The sequence below is a fragment of the Hypanus sabinus genome, chromosome 11 (genome assembly GCF_030144855.1).
Source record: "Hypanus sabinus isolate sHypSab1 chromosome 11, sHypSab1.hap1, whole genome shotgun sequence".
Classification (NCBI taxonomy): Eukaryota; Metazoa; Chordata; class Chondrichthyes; order Myliobatiformes; family Dasyatidae; genus Hypanus; species Hypanus sabinus.
Window position 1 is genome coordinate 69593689 of NC_082716.1, and position 19498 is coordinate 69613186.

At 41.3% G+C, this 19498-nt stretch overlaps 1 protein-coding gene across 1 annotated transcript in view; it reads left to right on the plus strand.

The window, feature by feature from the left end:
- LOC132401501 (adhesion G-protein coupled receptor D2) overlaps window positions 1–19498 on the plus strand; it is a 312379-nt gene that overhangs the window by 154413 nt on the left and 138468 nt on the right. Inside the window, exon 22 of the mRNA XM_059983527.1 lies at window positions 15613–15666. Coding sequence (XP_059839510.1) covers window positions 15613–15666 — 54 coding nt within the window. The remainder of the gene's footprint in view (window positions 1–15612; window positions 15667–19498) is intronic.

A 19498-nucleotide genomic window follows, 5' to 3' on the forward strand; every position in this document is an offset into this window, starting at 1 on the left:
GCCCGGCCTCTCAGCCTCCAGGATGTAGTATGGTGGTCACTCACTGTTTGTTCCTTCTTCCAGTCAATAAAAGCCAATATCTCGCCTTACGTCTCAGAGTGAGTTATTGATGGTGCATCAATGGGTGATGCCAACAGGCTCAATAAACTGATCAGAAAGACTGGCTGTGTTACAGGAGTCAAACTGGACACACTGGGGGCTGTGGTAGATAAAAGGAATCCTACGGAAAACCCTGACAATTCTGGACAATGTCTCTCACCCTCTGTATACTACCTTGGCTGAACAGAGGAGCACTTGTGGTTATAGACTAAGACAACTGCACTGCTCCAAAGAGAGTTATATGAGGTCATTCTTACCCTCGGCCATTAGGCTCTATAATAAGTCAACTTATAGCTGGGGAAGAGATGACCCCCTCCTGTTAGACTGTTTGTGGTAACTTATTTCATTCTATCTATTTCTCTTCTAATATTTATATCTGTGCACTTGCAATGTTACTGTGACACTGTAATTTCCTTTGGAATCAAAGTATCTATCTATTCTTTTACTGAGCTTTTGGTCACTGTCTCTTACTAGTTTTGGCTTCATTTAAAAAAAAAGTAAAACAGGAATGAAGAACCTCCGGGTCTTGTGCTTCATTTACGGGAAGTAGTTACAATGGAATGTTAGTTGTAATCAGGAGATGAACTGTGTGACAGGTCAAATAAGCACAAAATACCCCGCAGATGCTGGGGTCAAAGCAACCTGTACAACACGCTGGAGGAACTCAGCAGGTTGGGCAGCATCCATTGAAACAAACAGTCAACGTTTCGGGCCAAGACCCTTCGTCAGGACTGAAGAGGGAGGGGGCAGGGCCCCATAAAGAAGGTGGGGGGAGGGTAGGAAGGAGAAGGCTGGTAGATACCAGTTGAAAAACCAGAAAGGGGAAAGATCAAGGGGTGGGGGAGGGGAAGCTGGTAGGGGATAGGCAGGAAAGGTGAAGAAGGAATGTAAGGGGAAAGCACTATGGGTAGTAGAAGGAGGCAGAACCATGAGGGAGGTGAGAAGCAGCTGGTGGAGGAGGTAGAGTGACAGTGGGATGGTGGAAGGGAGAGGGAGGGAATTACCAGAAGTTGGAGAATTCAATGTTCATGCCAAGGGGCTGGAGTCTACCCAGACGGTATACGAGGTGTTGCTCTTCCAACCTGAGTTTGGCCTCATCGTGGCAGTAGAGGAAGCCATGTATGGACATATCTGAATGGGAATGTGAAGCAGAGTTGAAGTGGGTGGCAACAGGGAGATAATGTCTATTGTGGCGGACGGAGTGGAGATGCTAAACTCCAGCGAGCTACTGGTATCGATTTTAACCTTTTTGATGACAAACTTTGCCATCCTCATCTGGAATGTTGCCTGGGCATGTCTAGTCCCATGGTACTTATACCCCTATTATCTGTCCTTCCTGATTGGATGAGGACTAACCAATCAAGTTTCCACTCTCCCACCTTGTTTACAATTGAATTCCGGTTCTTACTTAGAGCGAGACCTTCATCTTTGTTAAAATTCTTTTCTCTGGTTTTATTTCAATGGCTTCCTTCACCAGGCAGTCCCAGAATCCACTGGCATGGCACAATAGATTTGTGCCGAAGTTAATCCTATGGTCATTGTGATTACAATGTTCTGCTCCTGCTGATTTCTCCGAAGAGACACGCCTGCACTCTTGTTGTGGGCTATTGTTACTTTCTACATGGAGGTCTTTGAGGAGAGGGCTCCAAGTTCATTCCATACACCCCAAGTGCTTCTTCAGATACACTGATGACACCGTAGCGTCAACTACTACTTCATAGTTTGGCCTCATGGACTCCAGGCATCCAACAGTTCAATGATCACCTGAACAGCATACACCCATACGTTGAATGATTGGGGTGAGGATCTGCATGGATGGAATGATGGGCTGAAGGTAGATCTCCATTTCAGCTGGACCAAAATGTCGCGACAGGGTGTCCATCTTAGGTTTCATGGAGCTGGGTTGGTAGGAGATGGTAAAGTTGAATTGCTTGAAGAAGAGGGCCCAGCAAGCCTGACGTGGGATGAGTTGGTGGGTCTATCATATGGATATGGGGTTCTGGTGGCAGTCCAGATCAGGAAGGGTTTGGTGTTTCCCATCAGCCAATGTCTCCATACTTCCAAGTCCCATTTAATGGTGAGTAGCTCCCCGTCTTCTTCACTGTGTAGAGCTGCAATTGCTTGAGAAGGCGGCACATGAGTGTGTCTTCTCGTCCAGTCCTCGCAGGGAGAGGATGGCCCCAGCATCAACATCAGATGCATCCAGCTTTACCACTAAAGGTCCGGAGGGGTTCAGATGGTGGAGAATGGGAGCAGGAGGGAAAGAATGTTTAGAGTGGTGAATGAGATGTTAATCAAAATGTCTAGGCATTTTTTGGATGATGAGATTCTGCGTACTTTTGGAACAGTGTTTATCTGGGTAAGTGTTCTATGTTGTGCCTTGCTGGGTGCTCAGAAACAGTGACTAAGCTTCAGAGAACAAAGAAGTGAATCACGTGTCAAGGAATTCTCAAGTACTGTCTCCTTTTATGGTCATTATATTTATATGGATGGTCCAGCTCAGTAAGCATTACCTTTCCGATCACACAAATACATTTCAGTAATAGAAAAAAAATGTTATATTAGTGAAACAATACGATTCTAGTTTAGACAAAGGAGAGAGGAGAGAGAAGTGACCCTGTGTTAAACTTTGATGACTTGGCCTTGAACTAATATTATGAGAACAGAACAAACCTAGCTTGGCCTAATTTCCTGCCAAAAAAGCAAGGAATTCTGTTTAACAAATTTTTGCAGTGATAAATTAGTGTTTTGTTAAAATTCATCAATTCTGATTTAACTAATAAATTTGGTTCTGAAGATGTATGCATGGCTTCAGTGTTTTTAACAACATCTGACAGCTTTATTAAGAATGGTAAATGGTAGAGACACTTCTTTAAAATTCTGCTCGATCTAACTTTCATTCAATAAATTTACCATTTTCCATAAGAACTTAGATTTCAGTCACTAAGCGTGAAATGAAACATTAAAGCCCAACACAGCGCAAAATATTTTCTGCTATAACTGAAAGAACTAGAGTGAATCATATAAGTGAGGCAATAATCAAAGGGGAGCAGTGAGTGGAGAATGACAGAAGAGAGTGAGAGTAACTCCTTTCCTTCACCCCTCTCCTCCCTTCACCAGCTAGGAATGGGTGGAAGAGGTAAGGAGTGTGGGGTTATAATTGGGAAATTAGATTGCAACCCATTGACTTACAGTTTTAACAAATGTGAGTCCGGTCTGGTCAAACATGATTGAAAAGGCGGATCAGTTACTGAAATCATTTAAGAGGCCTGTGTGTGACCCCTTCAAATCTAATTTTGATGCCTGTAGGTTGTGAATATGGTTGTTTATGTTTTTATAATTCATGTTTTGGGACGTGGGTCTTTCCTGAACCACTGCATTCCTTTCAGGGAAGGTGTTGTCACAGTGCTGTTCGGTAGGGAGTTAGCAGTGACAGTGAGGGAACAGTAATATATCTCCAAGTCTGGATGTGTACACAATGGAGGCAAACTACAGATGTTGGTGTTGTGGGGGGGGGGCAACCTGCAGATGTTAGGGTTTTCATGTATCTACTGGTCTTATCCTTCTTCACAGTGGAGTTTGTGGGTGTGAGAGATGATGATAGAGTGAGTAACCACAGTGTATTTTGTTGATGGAATAGAATGCAAATGCAACAGTGGTGCAGGGCATGAATGTTTTAGGGTACCATTCAGGAAGGTTGCTGTGTGCTGGATATTTGTAAATTACTTGAGGTTTCTTGGTATTGCACCCATCCAGGCAAATGGAGGGTATTTCATCATGCTCTTGAATTGTGCCTCGCAGCTGATGAAAAGGTTTTCAAATGTCAGATAGTGACTAATTTGCCACAGGACACCCAGCCCCTGACCTGCTTCAGTAAGTACTCGCAAAATTTTATATTGTTAGACTAGTTGGGTTTTTAATTAGGATCCTGGAATACTAATGGTGAATGACTTAGTAAAGCTATTGATAGTTGGAAATGGCCTTTGTAGGTCATTTCTGTTGCATGTATGTGACTTGCCACTTACCTGTCCATGCCAGAATATTGTGTAGATTCTACTGAGGAATTGTTTTTGCTGAGGAAATGCTGGGTGGAATTAAACATTGTGTAATTATCAGCAAGCATCCCCATTTCCGAAGTCATGCTGGAAGGAAGATCATGGATGGTTGGGTCTAAGACACTACCCTGAGGAACTCCTGCAGTGATGATCTGGGGTTGAGGTGATTGAACTTTGACATCCACCACCATCTCCAACATTCGAGCGTTTTCCTTCAGAGCTCAGTGATTTTAGTTTTACAAGGATGCCTCAGTGAGACCTAGTCAAATGCTTCCTTAATGTCAAAGATGGCATTCAGCCCTTTGTGGTCAGGAGCACTGTGGTCCTGGCAAAACCTAGACTGGGAATTGACGAGTACGTTGTTGGTGAGTAGTTGTTCTCCTTCAGTTCAGGATTTTGTATGACTGACTTCACTCTGTTATTTTTGAGTTTTCAAGTGGCTAATAAGGCCAATGTAGGAACTACAAAACCTTCCCACAGATGAGCCATGTGGCTGATGGGCTGACTGAGTGGATAGATTGTGTGGTAGTCTGTTCCTCCTGTGGTGTTTCTGTGTGAGCCCTCTTCATGGCTTCCGGGTTCATAATATTTGAATGCTGTTTGGCTTATTAAGGACCAGAGGTTCCTTGGAATCAGTGAAGAGGTTGCATTTCTTCCAGGAGGCTTTGAACACATTCTTGAATCTTTTCTTCATTTTCATAGTAATCTCTCCCAATGGCAGATACAGAATGTCTATTTTGAGAGACTGTTGGCAGCATGCGAATGACATGTCCTGGCCAAATTAGCTGACCGAGAGTAACTAAGGCCCTACTGTTAGTTAGGGGAGCTGACCTTGGGAACGATGCTTCACTTGTCCTTCCAGTAAATTCAGAGGATTTTGTGGACACTGAGTTTGTGGCATTTTTCCAATGTCTTGAGATCTCTGTTGTGGATAGTTCAATGACAGGCAGAAATCCTTGTTGCCTGTCAGACCTTGTGCCAAGAGCAAAGTCCTGATCCGATCTTCAAACACCCTCTACTTCAATCCACCAAGGACTGTGATAGTGCACTAATTATGATAGCATCCATTAGTCTCGCGAGACCATGGATCTGCGCTGGGAATGGTTTCCAGGGTGCAGCCCTGGGCAAGGTGATACGGAAGACCAGCAGTTGTCCATGCAGCAAGTCTCCACTCTCTATTCCACCAATGTTGTCCAAGGGAAGGGCAAGGACCGATACAGCTTGGCACCAGTGTCATCGCAGGAGTTGCCAGAACGAGGTTGAAGACAACGTCGGTCTGCTTTAGGGACTCCAGCTCTGGATTTGTCCTCAGGGTTTACTCCCGAAGCCTTTCCCATGAGTGGGTATGGCTGCAAGGCAGCGGAGGTTTGAAATCAGAGTTTTCCCTGTCTCGGATGGACTGCCTTCCCAGGCTGACAAGCTCCATCTACCCTATGCACTAACTGAAGCATTAGCATAAGAACTAAGATGGGAAACAGCTTCTTACCCCAGGCCATAAGACTACTGAACTCTCTGCCACCACCCAGGTCTCATCACATAGCGTTGTACTATTAACTTTATATCTAGTGTCATAAATGCCCCTTACTATTTGTTAATTTATTTGTGGTAAAATTTCAAAATCCTTCAAAGTAAAACTTACCATCAGAGTACATACATGTCACCACAGACAACCCTAAGATTCTTTTTCTGTAGGCATACTAAGTTAATTACCAGTATAAGACACAAAATAATTGATTGCAGAAGTATTCACCCACTTCAAGTTGGTATTTAGTAGATGTACCTTTTGGCAGCAATATAGCCAAGTCTGTATGGATAGATCTCTATCAGTTTTGAAGATCTGGACACTGCAATTTTTCCCCATTCCTCTTTACAAAACTGCTCAAGTTCTGTCAGATTGCATAGGATCATGAGTGAACAGCCCTTTTCAAGTTCAGCCATAAATTCTCAATTGGATTGAGGTCTAGACTCTGATTTGGCCACTCCAGGACATTAACTTTGTTGCTTTTAAGCCATTCATAGAAACACAGAAAAACCTACAGCACAATACAGGCCCTTCAAAATTACTGGGCTTACCTATAGCCGTCTATTTTACAAAGCTCCATGTACCTATCTAAAAGCCTCTTAAAAGACCCTATCATATCCCTTCCAGTGTAGCTTTGGCTTTACACTTGGGGTCATTGTCTTGCTGGAAAACAAATCTTCTCCAAAGTCACAGTTCTCTTGCAGACTGCTTCTGGTTATCCTCCAGGATCTCCCTGTACTTTGCTGCATTCATTTTACCCTCTACCTTCACAATCCTTCCAGGGTCTGCTGCAGTGAAGCATGCCCACTGCATGATGCAGCCACCACCATGCTTCATGGTAGGGATGGGTTTTTTTGATGGATGGCCAAAACATAGCGTTTATTCTGATGGCCAAAAAGCTCAATTTTGGTTTCATCAGACCATAGAAACTTCTTCCAGCTGACTTCAGAGTCTCTCACATGCCTCCTGGCAAACTCTAGACAAGATTTCATGTGAGATTTTTTCAAAGTCGCTTTTTCTTTGCCACTCTCCTATAAAGCTGTGACTGGTGAAGCACCCGGGCAACAGTTGTTGTTGGCGCTATCTCTCCTATCTCAGCCACTGAAGCTTGTAACTCCTCCAGAGTTGTCATAGGTCTCTTGGTGGCCTTCCTCGTTAGTCTCCTTCTTGCACGGTCACTCAGTTTTTGAGGATCATCTACTTATAGACAGACTTATAGCTATGGCACATTCTTTCCATTTCTTGACGATTAACTTAACTGTACTCCAAGTCAGTGACATGGAAATTTTCTTCTATCCATCTCCTGAATTATGCTTTTCCATAACATTTTCATGGAGTTGCTTGAAGTGTTCTTTTGTCTTCATGATGTAGTCTTTGCCAGGGTACTGACTCACCAGCAGTTGGACCTTTTAGATGCAGGTATACGTTTACTGCAATCAATTGAAACACCTTGACTGCACGCAGGTGATCTCCATTTAGCTAATTACGTGGCTTGTAAAACTTATTGGCTGCATTAGTGGTGATTTGGTGTGTCATATTAAAGGGGGTCAATACTTACGTAATCAATTATTTTGTGTTTTATATCTGTAATTAATTTAGATCACTTTGTAGAGATCTGTTTTCACTTTGACATGAAAGAGTCTTTTTCTGTTGATCAGTGTCAAAAATGTCAAATTAAATCCACTGTGATTCAATATTGTAAAACAATAAGACAAGAGAACTTCCAAGGGGAGGGGCTGAATACTTCTTATAGGCACTGTAATTACATTCCCACACTATGTTTCTTGCAGGTGAAGTGCAACATTGCGGCAAGAAAGATAGAGAAAAGCTCTGGGGCAATGATTGACACCAGTCTTCACTATGAATACTTTATTCATAAGCACATTGGTTGATATCATGGCGTGCATGTTATTGTGGGACAAATGCAAGATCAAGCCAATTTTTCACAGGCAGCTAAATTTAAGGACGATCTCTTCCAATAGATGAAGTCAAAGACTTTGGTGAGATTGAAAATGGCTGGTGCTGCTCCTTGTATTTCTTTTGAAGTTGTTACACAATGAAGATCACGTCTAGATGGATAGAATACACACTTTAATTTGGGGAGCAGCTCTTCAGCCACAAGGGGAGGAGATGTTCAGGATACATTGGTGATGATTTCTTTTGTGTCAGTCTGCAAGGAGTCCCTCTATAGTATTGTTATGTGTTAGTCTCCAAGCATAGCAGATGAAGATGTGGATGTAAAGTCAAAGTTTCGTGTTGGAGAGTTGCAGGAATTCTCTGAGTGTTCCTGAGGCCTTGTTATTTTAAAAGTGGGATTTATCCACGGTGATTTCCCGTCAGTTAGGTATCAGAACAAGGCTGCCTGGATATGGAGCTGTAGCATGCAGTCAAGTGTGCTCATGTTAAGGTCAGAGTTGTAGTTGAAAAAGTCCAGAAAGCATTCCATCCAGCAGGCACTGACTGCCTCTCTATCCCTGATCAAATTCCTCCCATCCCTGGCTCTTAATGAGGTGGGTTGTTGGAGGCACAGGTGATTTAACAGCCCTGAAGAGTTGGACATGTCAGCTATTTATTTTTCCTTGAGGAACTCAAGCTCCAGTCCCTGAACACCTTACAAATGTGGTTAATTAGCTCGTTGCCTGGTGATTTTTCTCAGTTCTTCTTGGCACAGGAGCCAATGTCTTCTCCTGTAGCCTAGAAGTTGGCAGGTTGTCTGTGTGACACTGTCTGATAAGAGTCTTATGGGGTCCTTGAGAGTTTTGACATTGATCATCTACCAAAGCTTCTGTTCATACTGGTGTTTTGGCCCTGGTTGCTGGACATAACAGTGGATTAGGCAATCGTTGGAAAATAATCGTCAGTACCCATTAAGGTATGGGTGATATGGACATCTCTGTTGTCCCTTGCTCAGATGATGATATAATATAACAATTATCAGTACTTGGACCAGAAGTGTAGCAATAAGGTCTTGCATTTGTCAGCATGAAGAAGCAGAGTGTTTGTTAAGTTAGGGACAATACTCCATGCATTATGTCAAGATTTTTATGTCCATTTCCACCTGCCCTGGGGTCAAAGACTTGTAGGGCATGAAAATGGACCCTGTCTGAGATAGATGTTTATGTGAAATTTGTGAAACAGATCAGAGAAATAAGATAGACTTGATTACTAAGTGGCCACCCATGTAATAATGTAACATTGCATTGGTTGTTGACAATACATTTTACGAAATGTTTCAATCTACATGTGACAAGTAAAGCTGATTTTAACCTTTGAAACATCAACATGAGAGGACTATCCATTCAGTTGACTGGACTGAGAAGGTAAGGTTTTGTTTCTATTGAAAAGTACAGGTGATGCCTCATAGCTGTTGAACAAGATTTTTTTTACATAATAACATCTGTCTTTGACTTGATTTTAGTTTTATTTGTGGCTAACTGTAATTTGCCTGCACTTTACCATTGACAAAGGACACTTATTAATGATTCTACTAAATTATTTCTGAGGAGGCTGCTTCCAGTTACAGTAGATCCTCCCAAGGATATGACTGAGTTGCATTCCTGTGAATTGTTCATAATCTAGGCTGTTCACAAGTTAGAAAGTGGCCCCACATGGCAGATCCAGCCCACCAATCTTCCAAGCACACACTTTTATGTATTTGACAGGCATTGGAGCCGGGGAAGGCCTGTGTTTTATAGGATTAGTGGTGGACTATTCATGCTGCCTGTACATCCGCAGTGATAGGGGTCTATACTGGTGAGCATTGTAATTGAGCCCAGAGTCCACAATTACTGTGCTCAGAGCTGCAAGTTTGAAAGCCCAAGTAACAGACTTCAACATGACCAGGAAGCACGTCAACAGCATGTTTCAGTTTTTTTGGCAAGCACTTGTATGCTATGAAATTACTCCATATGCTTTTCACTTGCCCTCTTCCCGCCGGAGGAGGAGAGTCCATAGTTTTCACCATTAATCGTCTTGGCTGCGTTACTGCCACTTGTGGCCGAGCTGTACAGTAGTTGCTGCAGTGCTTTGTCTGCAGAAGCTTCAAGGATGACCTATCTGCACTGTCACTACAGTCCTTACACATCACCTCCATGAGAATCAGTATTCCACAGATCTCCTTCCTCAGCTGGGAATTTTGCAAACAATACAATAGTATAAAAGTTGCCCATTGCACAGACCAGGCAGGAGCTTTGGTTAGTGTTGTACTAACTTGTGTATCTATTAGGCAGGTTCATCAGAATCGGAATCAGAATCAGCTTTATTATCACAGGCACGTGTCGTGAAATTTATTAACTTAGCAGCAGCAGTTCAATGCAATTCAGAATCTAGAAGAAGAAGAAAAATAAATAAGTAAATCAATTACAGTATACATATATTGAATAGATTAGAAATCATGCAAAAACAGAAATAATACTCATTCTTCCCCCTGACTTCTTAACACTGGCATCTCCCTTTTACACTCCTGTCCTGATGCAGGGTCTCATCCTACAATGTCCGCTCTCTCTTTGCCTCCACCCTGACCTGCACAGTTCCTCTAGCAACCTGTTTTTTTTTTGCCAGAGTGAGCTTGCTAGTGTTTGCTGTGATTCTTGTAGTAATTTAGAAAAAAGTGGGTTATATGACTGATGCACCATCAATAACTCTTGGAGACGGGAGGCGAACGATAGGCTTTTTAGCAGCAAAAGGGAGCACGGCATCTCGGAGACTGAGGGAGGAGCAGTGCCTCCAATTGCCTCTATTCAGGGGTCTGTGGGAGGAGCCACAGGAGCAGTCAGCGGGGGGGGGGGGGGCGTGTTCTGACAGGTATACATAGTTTACCACAATGACAAAAGTTCAAAGTGAATTTATTATCAAAGTACATACTGTATATGTCACCATACACAACCCTGAGATTCATTTTTTTGCGGGCATACTCAACAATTCAACAATAGAATAACTATAATAGAATCAGTGAAAGACTGCACGAACCTGGGCATTCAACCAGTGTAAAAGACAACAAGCTCTGCAGCTACAAAAAGAATTAAATAATAATAATAAATTAATAAGCAATAAATATTGAGAACATGAGTTGAAGAGTCCTTGAAGGTGACTCTGTAGGCTGTGGGAACATTTCAGTGGTGGGGCAAGTGAAGTTATCATCTTTGGTTCAAGAGCCTGATGGTTGAGGGTAATAGCTATTCCTGTACCTGGAGGTGTGAGTCCTGAGGCTCCTGTACCTTCTTCCTGATGGCAGCAGTGAGGAGGGAGCATGACCTTGGTGGTACGGGTCCCTGATGATGGTTGCTGCTTTCCTGTGACAACGTGGTCAGTGGTGGATAGGGCTTTACCCATGATGGACTGGGTCGTATCCACTACATTTTGTAGGCTTTTCTGTTCAAGGGCATACCAGGTTGTGATGCAGCCAGTCAGTGCATTATGCTCTCCTCTACACTTCTGTAGTGGTTTGTCAAAGTTTTAGATGTCATGCTGAATCTTTGCAAACTCCTAAGCAAATATAGACACTGCTGTGCTTTTTTCATAATTGTACTTGTGTGCTAGGCCCAGAGCAAGTCCTCTGAAATGATAACACTCAGAAATTTGAAGTTGCTGACCCTCTCTGCCTCTGATCCTCTGATGAGGATTGGCTCATGGACCTCTGGTTTCTGCCAACTGTAGTCAATAATCAGTTCCTTGGTCTTGCTGACATTGAGTAAGAGGTTGCTGTGATACCACTCAGCCACGATTTTCAATCTCCCTCCTATAGGCTGATTTGTCTCCACCTTTGATATCTGGCCTATGACAGTGGTGTCTGCAGTAAACTTAAAAATAGCATTGAAGCTATGCTTAGTCACACAGCCGTAAGTGTAAAACAAGTAAAGCATGGGCTAAGCACACAGCCTTGTGGTGTACCTGCGCTGATGGATATCATGGAGGAGATGTTGTCAATCCAAACTGACTGGAGTCTGCGAGTGAGGATCTGCTTACACAAGGAGGTACTGAGGCCAAGGCTTGAAACATTGATTGGTTTAAAAGTTGAAAAGTTAGCTCTGTTAGCAGTACTTACATTAGGCCTGACCCATTTGATCCATCCTACCAGAATAGTACTTTACAGTTATGCATTATCGCTAATGGCAAAGGGTTGTTTGTGCTCTGTCAAAAAACATCCATGTAATTTTCAATGAAGTTGTTTGTATCTAATAACTCTTCATGCAGAATTGGTTGTGACACTGCAGAGATTATTCACTGTTAGTCTCACTTTTGCTTTAAGGAATAAGCTGCAAGTTTCTTAACACCATTAAGATCAGGTAGTGGCTTATTTATTCTGTGCTGCTTTCAAGCTTTCCAACAGGACCTGAACTGACTTGGATGTCTCCTGTGACAACAAAGAAATAACTATGGCTTCAGTTATTTTTCACAAAGCTTGGTTAATAGTCAAGCCACTTGTGGTGGAATCTGAATCCATTATGTGGATTTGGAATCCTGAAGAACAGAATTCCAAACTACGTTTGTATTTAAAACTGGCATCTATAGTTCAGACTTACATCTTCCCTATTGATCTGTTTGTCCATCGGTTGACACAACCGGTTGGCTTTCAGGTCCTGTGCAAGCTTGAAACTAATCTGGTGGGCCATTACTGCTGCTGAGTTGGAAACCTCCCTCGACTGTAGGACACAAGACATAAGAACTATTAAAAGTTAGTTCAATAGCTCTTCAAGTACCAGCTTACATTTCCACCCTGGAAGTGGAATGGCCACGTATGCAAACTCTGCGCGCAAATAAAAATAGTTCTTACTTTAACAACGAAATACATTCTGGACAGCAAGCTGAGTGAGATGGATGATGAATAAATTGCTTTTTCAAACTCAGACAGGTACAGCATCTTAAGGATATACTGTATCATTGCAGTAGATAACCTACATGTGCGCAGTCTATTGTTCCCGTTCATTAACTGCTGGCAAGTCTTCAGCTGGGTGCGAGCAACTTCAATCTGTTCAGCTACAACTTCCAGCCCTGTGTCAATATTCAAGTACACAAGCTATACAAATTGAGTGCTGCTGTGAGCTCTGTGTGACACATGATCACTTAAAGCCCAAAGCAGCCATCTCCTCAGTTTTCATGCCAATGCGTCACTTTCAATTTTTTCCCCTGACACGGTTGGCTGTTTTTATTTATGACTTCTAATTCTACCGTTTTAAAAACCATTTCACATCTGTGAAACAGCGTTGTTAGTTAGTTTTCATGATGAACATTAGGAATGAATGATTGCTCATTGGATCAGTGAATAAAACTCACCCCTTTTCCCTCCTCCTGCTTATCTACATGATAGGAAATTTCATCATCTGCAAGTCTAGAAAAAGAGTATTTTTCCACTGGGATACAAATTGTTCAGTTATCAAAATTGATGCCGGATTATTTTGATTAAACAGACTGACACTCTAAATGATCTATTTTACATTAACATGAAAAATAGCTCTGGATTTTCCATGAGAAAAGGAAGCTAGGGGACTATAAATTAGAGTATTCAAAGCATTTTATGTGCACATTTACTTCTATGAAAATGACTATCAGTAACATTATAGATGGATTCTAGCCCTCAGCCATTGCATTAGTTGTTGTTTGAATGCTGCAAATTGTTTTAATCATATTTCATTTGCATTTCTTTTCAAAATAAATAGCTTTCCTTATATCATGGGAAAATTCCTGCTGTTTTTTGCATATGCCTTTTCTCTTTCGATTCACGATCAGCTTTTGTATCCCAGCTTTGCTTTAAACACTGTGAATGGAAATATAGACAATGGATTGAAAATATGATTATAATATATTTAAATCAGTTTCATTTGGCAGTGTTACAATATAAAACAATATCTCAATTATTTTAATTAAACATTGACAGTGATATCTTTAGATGTAGAATCACAATTTAACAGTTTATTTTTTCGTTATTTGCAAATCACCTTAATTAGACATTCTTTGCTAACGAATTTCACAACACGCCAGTGATAATAAATCTGATTCTGATATAGAGAGTAACTTTTGTGATTTAGTTTCCTCTGAGAAGGAGTACTTTCCCTTCTTGTTGTAACATGGTTGGTAACGAACTTCCCTCTGAGTCACAAGATTGAGTTCAAGTCCAAGACTAGAAGCCTAAGCACAAAACTCAACCAGATGGTCCAATGCAAAACTGAAGGAATGCACTGCAAGCAATACAGATTTGTGGAGTGTTAATGTAAAATTTTGGCTGTCTTCAATAAAAGACCTTTTGATACTACTTTCCAGAAAAGCAGGGTGGTATCAGTGGTAACCTGGATAATATTGATTCCTCACTCATTATTGTTAAACTTGAAAATGTAATTGTCAGCACCATCCTGTTTTTGGGAACCTGCTGCACATAAATTTACTCTGATATTTACTGCTTCATGAAGTACTGTACTGGACTGTTAAGTGGTATGTGAAGGGTACTATATAAGTGAAGGGCTTGCTTCCTTTGTCTGCAGTGCCTGACCTGCTGAGTTCCTTCAGCATCTTGTGTGTGTTACTCCGGAATTGCAGCGCCCGCAGAATCTCTTGTGTTTATATATTGTTCAACAAGGTTTTTGGCACAATTTAAAGACTAAAGGGTTTTGTTGTTGATTCCATGAATAATTTATGATATATTAGTGCAGCATTTCACTTGTCATTGTTTTATTGCTTTTACGCAAGAAATAAAGACTATTTTGAGCAGAGTTCTGCTATTATTTACTTAAGTTTTGTTTATTGGAGTCCAGATCCAATGGGCAGGTACAAGTGAAGGGAAAGTAGCCTTGGCAGTGTTCCCAGCTGCTGTGGGCCTTTGTAGGATGGGCTTGATTAGCACTTGTAGGTGGCACAAAGACGTTGAGACTTTGAGAGACTGGTGTAAGTGCATCAAATACAAATTAAAATCATTACATGATTTTTTAAAAAAACACAGGCTCCCTGTTTTAGATAGGTCCAGTTCAATGTTCAAAGTTTACACATCAGGAAAAAAAAATCCAGAACTGAATGCTCATAAGCATTTTGGGAAAAAATCCTCTTAGTATACCAGAGTTTTCCAGATGTTAACTTACCTTTCTTGCCCTTGAATAGAAAATCCTTCAAAAAAGTAGTGCATATGGTTCAGTCAATCACGGGCGAAGCTCTTCCCACTACTGAGCACATCCACATGAAGCAGGAAAGCAGCATCCATCATCAGGGACTCCCACCACCCAGGACATGCTCTCTTCTTGCTGCTGCCATCAGGAAGAAGGTACAGGAGCCTCAGGACTCACACCACCATGTTCAGGAACAGTTACTACCCCTCAACCTTCAGGCTCTTGCACCAAAGGGTTCACTCAACTGACTTGCCCTGTCATTGGCATGTTCCCACAACTTTATGGACTCATCTTCGTTTCATTTTCTTGATTTTTATTGTTTATTTATTTATTATCATTATTTCTTTTTTTGTTTTGCAGTTTGTATTATGCACAGTGTTTGAATGCCCAAGTGGGTGTGGCTTGTCATTGATTCTGTTATGGTTATTATTCCATTATGGATTTATTGAGTATGCCTGCAAGAAAATGAACATCCGGCTTGTATATGGTGACATTTATGTACAGTACTTTGATAACAAATGTACTTTGAAATTTGAATTTTGCTTTGCTTGATCTCTATTCATAGGAGTAACTGCTCTGGTAAAACAAATGCCTTTCACGTATTGGTGTATGACTATTAATTCTCAGAGCATTGTTTCTTTGAGAAACACAAAATGCTGGCAGAACTCAGCAGGCCAGACAGCATCTATGGGAGCCATAGATGCTGTCTGGCCTGCTGAGTTCTGCCAGCCCTTTGTGTTTTTATTTATTTCCAGCATCTGCAGATTCACTCGTGTTTCTTTGAGAAAGTTGTGCTATTGTTCTTGAAATAAGAAATGTGAGTACGATCTTGCTTATCATTTTGTAGGTAAGGAGTACCATCAAAAGACTACAAGAGAGAAGAAAAGCTTTGAACTTTTCAGTAAGTAAATAATTGGTATATCTTGCCAATTGTTGTGGCATTACAATTAATTGCATATTTGAGTAAATTTTTATTAATACATTCTGTTTATAAAACTTCACGCACAGGGAGGCTTTGTATTGTTATAATGCAGAACATTCTTAAAAATAAGTTGGCAATGAGTCACACTGCTTCCTTTTCAACAGAGACGACTATTCAGATTTATTTCTATGGCTGTAATGAGCTTTGAGGCGCCAAGGCAATGCAAAGCCCAGTATAAGTGCAAGCCCTTTACTTTGGGCTGCAGTTGTTTGATTGGCCTTACATTTCATCTGGTCAGCTGGAGATAGGTTCAGGCACAGTTATTATCCTTCAACCATCAGGCTCCTGAACCAGCGTAGATAACTTCACTCACCTCAACATGGAGCCTATGGATTCACTTTCATGAACTCTACAACTCATGTTATAAGACCATAAGGCATAGGAGCTGAATTAGGCCATTCACCCTACTCTCTATCATTCCATCAAGGCTGTCCCTGGATCCCACTCAACCCCATACAACTGCCTTCTCGCCATATCCTTTAATGCCCTGACCGATCAGGAAATGATCAACTTCCATCTTAAATGTACTCACAAACTTATTCTCCACTGCAGTCTGTGGCAGAGCATTCCGCAGCTTCACTACTCTCTGGCTAAAAAAAAATTCCTCCTTACCTCTGTTCTAAAAGGTTGTCTCTCAATTTTGAGGCTGTGCCTTCAAGTTCTGGATGACCATAGGAAACATACTCTCCATATCCGCCCTATCTAGTCCTTTTAATATTTGGTAGGTTATCAAGATTATTATTTATTATTATTAAGCTGGTAAAACCCAAGGTATGGGCATAGCAAGCATACTTGATCCTCAGTTGCAAGGAACATTTGGTCTATTCTAGTGGTGTTTAGTATTGTGGCTTTCTGGAGCTTCACATAAATTTTGCTGTGTAGGCCTAATTGTTTAATGTTATTGTGTAGTGACTTTGGGATGATACCAGTTGTAGATCCTGTACGTCTTTTAATTTCCTCTTTTAATTTGGCATACTTCTGGTGTTTTTCACTTACGAATTCTATATGTTATGAGTGTTTGCAATGGCTATATCTATTCAAAAAGCTGTTCTTGCTTGTTTACCCTGTAATATAACATCCGGACCATTTTTAGGGATTGTACTATTTGTGAAAATAGATAATTCATTATAACATTTGTAGGACTCAGACTCTGAGACTGGATTAGGCTCGTTATTATTATTTGCAGTTTGTCTTCTTTTGCACATTGGTTACTTGTCAGTCTTGGTCTGTAGTGTTTTCTTGACTCTTTTGCATTTCTTTGATCTACTGTGAATGCCTGCAAGAGAATGAATCTTACATGTGTGTGATGACATGTAGATACTTTGATATTGGAGTGGTTCCATGTTATATACCTTTCCTGCTTTTCCTTTTCACTGACTGACACAAAGAGGAAATTAAAAGCATGTTGTTACTGTCCTGCAGGAATATGAGGATAGTAACTATTGGTCATATTCACCCTTGCATCTTAAACTCTAGTCTAGCTTAGATGGTAGCAATGACTGAAGGACAGATTTATTTGGTTTTGGGTTTTTAAGAGAGGGTACTTACTACATTTGAGAGCATTGAGTGTTTACGCTTCAGAAGGTTGGGAAGAATTACATAGCACAGTGGCACAGCTAAGAGACCTGCTGCCTCACAGTTGCAGCGAGCCGGGTTCGATGCTGATCTCTGCTTCTGTCTGTGTGTGGAGACTGCATGTTCTCTCTGTAACTGCTTGGGTTTCTCCTGTGTGCTCCAGCTTCCTTGCACTTTCCAAAACAGGAACAGGTAGAGAACACTTGCCTATCGCCTCAATAGAAAGGGTGAGTAGTTTCAAGTTTCTGGGAGTTAACATATCTGAAGATTAATCCTGGGCCCTATTGATACAATTACAAAAAAAGTCACAGAGGCTATATCTCATTAGGAGTTTGGGGTGATCAGGTATGTCACCAAAGACTCTCACAAATCTCTACAGATATCTTGTGGAGAGCATTGTAATTGGTTGCAACACCATCTGGTATGGAGGGGCCACTGCAAAGGATCATAAAAAGCTGCGGAACCTTGCAAACTTAGCCAGGTCCACCATGGGCCTCCACAGCACTGAGGACATCTTCGAAAAATGATACCCCTAAAATATGGCATCCATTATTAAGGGCCTCCACCACCCAGGCCGTGCCCTCTTCTCATTGCTACTGTCAGGGAGGAAGTACAGGAGCCGAAGACACTTGCTCACCATTTTAGGAATAACTTCTTCCCCGTTGCCATCAGATTTCTGAATGGACAATGAACCCATGTACATTACCTCTCTATGTTTTTCCTGCTTTGCTCTCTTTTTGCACTAATTATTTATTGTTTATATATATGTTTCTTACTGTAATTATAGTTTTTGTGATATTATGTATTGCACTGTACTGCTGTTGCAAAACAACAAATTTCATAACATGCACAGTGATATTAAAGCTAATTCAGATTCTGGTAGGTAAGTGGCCACTGTAAAGTGCCCCTAGGGTGTTGGTAAGTTGTAGAGACTGGGAAGGGACTGATAAGAATGTAGGGAGAATGAAATGGATTTGGGTTGGATTGGTGTAAAAAATGGTGATCTGCAAATAGTTCTGAAGTAAACTTACAACACATCCCACTAATAGTCTGCAGAATATGACAAAGTGTATATTATTAAAAGTAAGAACAGATGCTGGAGATAACATGTTACAGTGTTGTCAAAAAGTGTTTGAGCTTGTTATTACCAAATTTGTGAGCTTTCGCCTTGGGTACTGTCTTGTTGTGGAGAGATACTATAGGAGAAAATGTGTGTATTCTCAAATGGAATAATTTTACATTCATTGTAAAAAGGAGACATCTAAAACTCATGGCCTTATACTAGATAGGTATAACTCTACTGAGATATTACACAGTTGACGTGTGGCAAATGACTGGAAATGCTAGGTTTTCCCAAGTGGCACACCATTGATCTTTCTGTTTTAGGAAAGAAAAATAAAAGTGAACTCAGTGGAAAGACATTTACTTGTGCTGAACAAAAATATTTCCTGTGTTGGATGCCATGAATGGATTTTGACACAGACAGCAGAATTTGTTGATAAAAAATACTTTAGGGCCACTGAGGTGACCCTTTGGAATCACCACAGAACCTCGAGGACTTCATCAAAGTTCTTTTCATGCTCTTGAAGGACATGTAGGCATAAAGATGAGAGTCAATACCTTTTGAAGAGGACAGACGGTTGAAAAGACAAATATGGGCAGAGATAAACAATTGAAATGCAACATGCAGGAACTGAAATTTAAACAGAAGAACCTACTCTTCATACCTCGTGGGAGCACACCAGATCCAGCAAAAGTGAAGTCTATCATGCCAATGCCAAGCGGAAAGATACTGCTGTGATCCAATGGTTTCTAGCACTTACCCATTGCTGAAGTAAATTTCTTCACATCTGAGAGAGGATTGTGAAGCACAGGAGTAACAGTTACAGCTTGTCGAATGGCTACCCATGAGCAAACCCTCTAACCAGTGAAGGACACGGACGGAGTGAATGAGCACTACATCACTTTGATGACAAAGTGTTGACATGACAAACTTGTGTCCTAGAAGAGCAAATGTTGGATAATTCTCATGCAAGATGGCCAAGTTTTGACCTATCGGCCACAAGAAAGATAATGCTGAAACAGACCAGTATAAAGTACAATCCCTCCATCACTCAGAACTCACGCCTGCTCCGAGTGCTCCAGGGGCCTCCATTGGGAGCGATCACTGACCCCC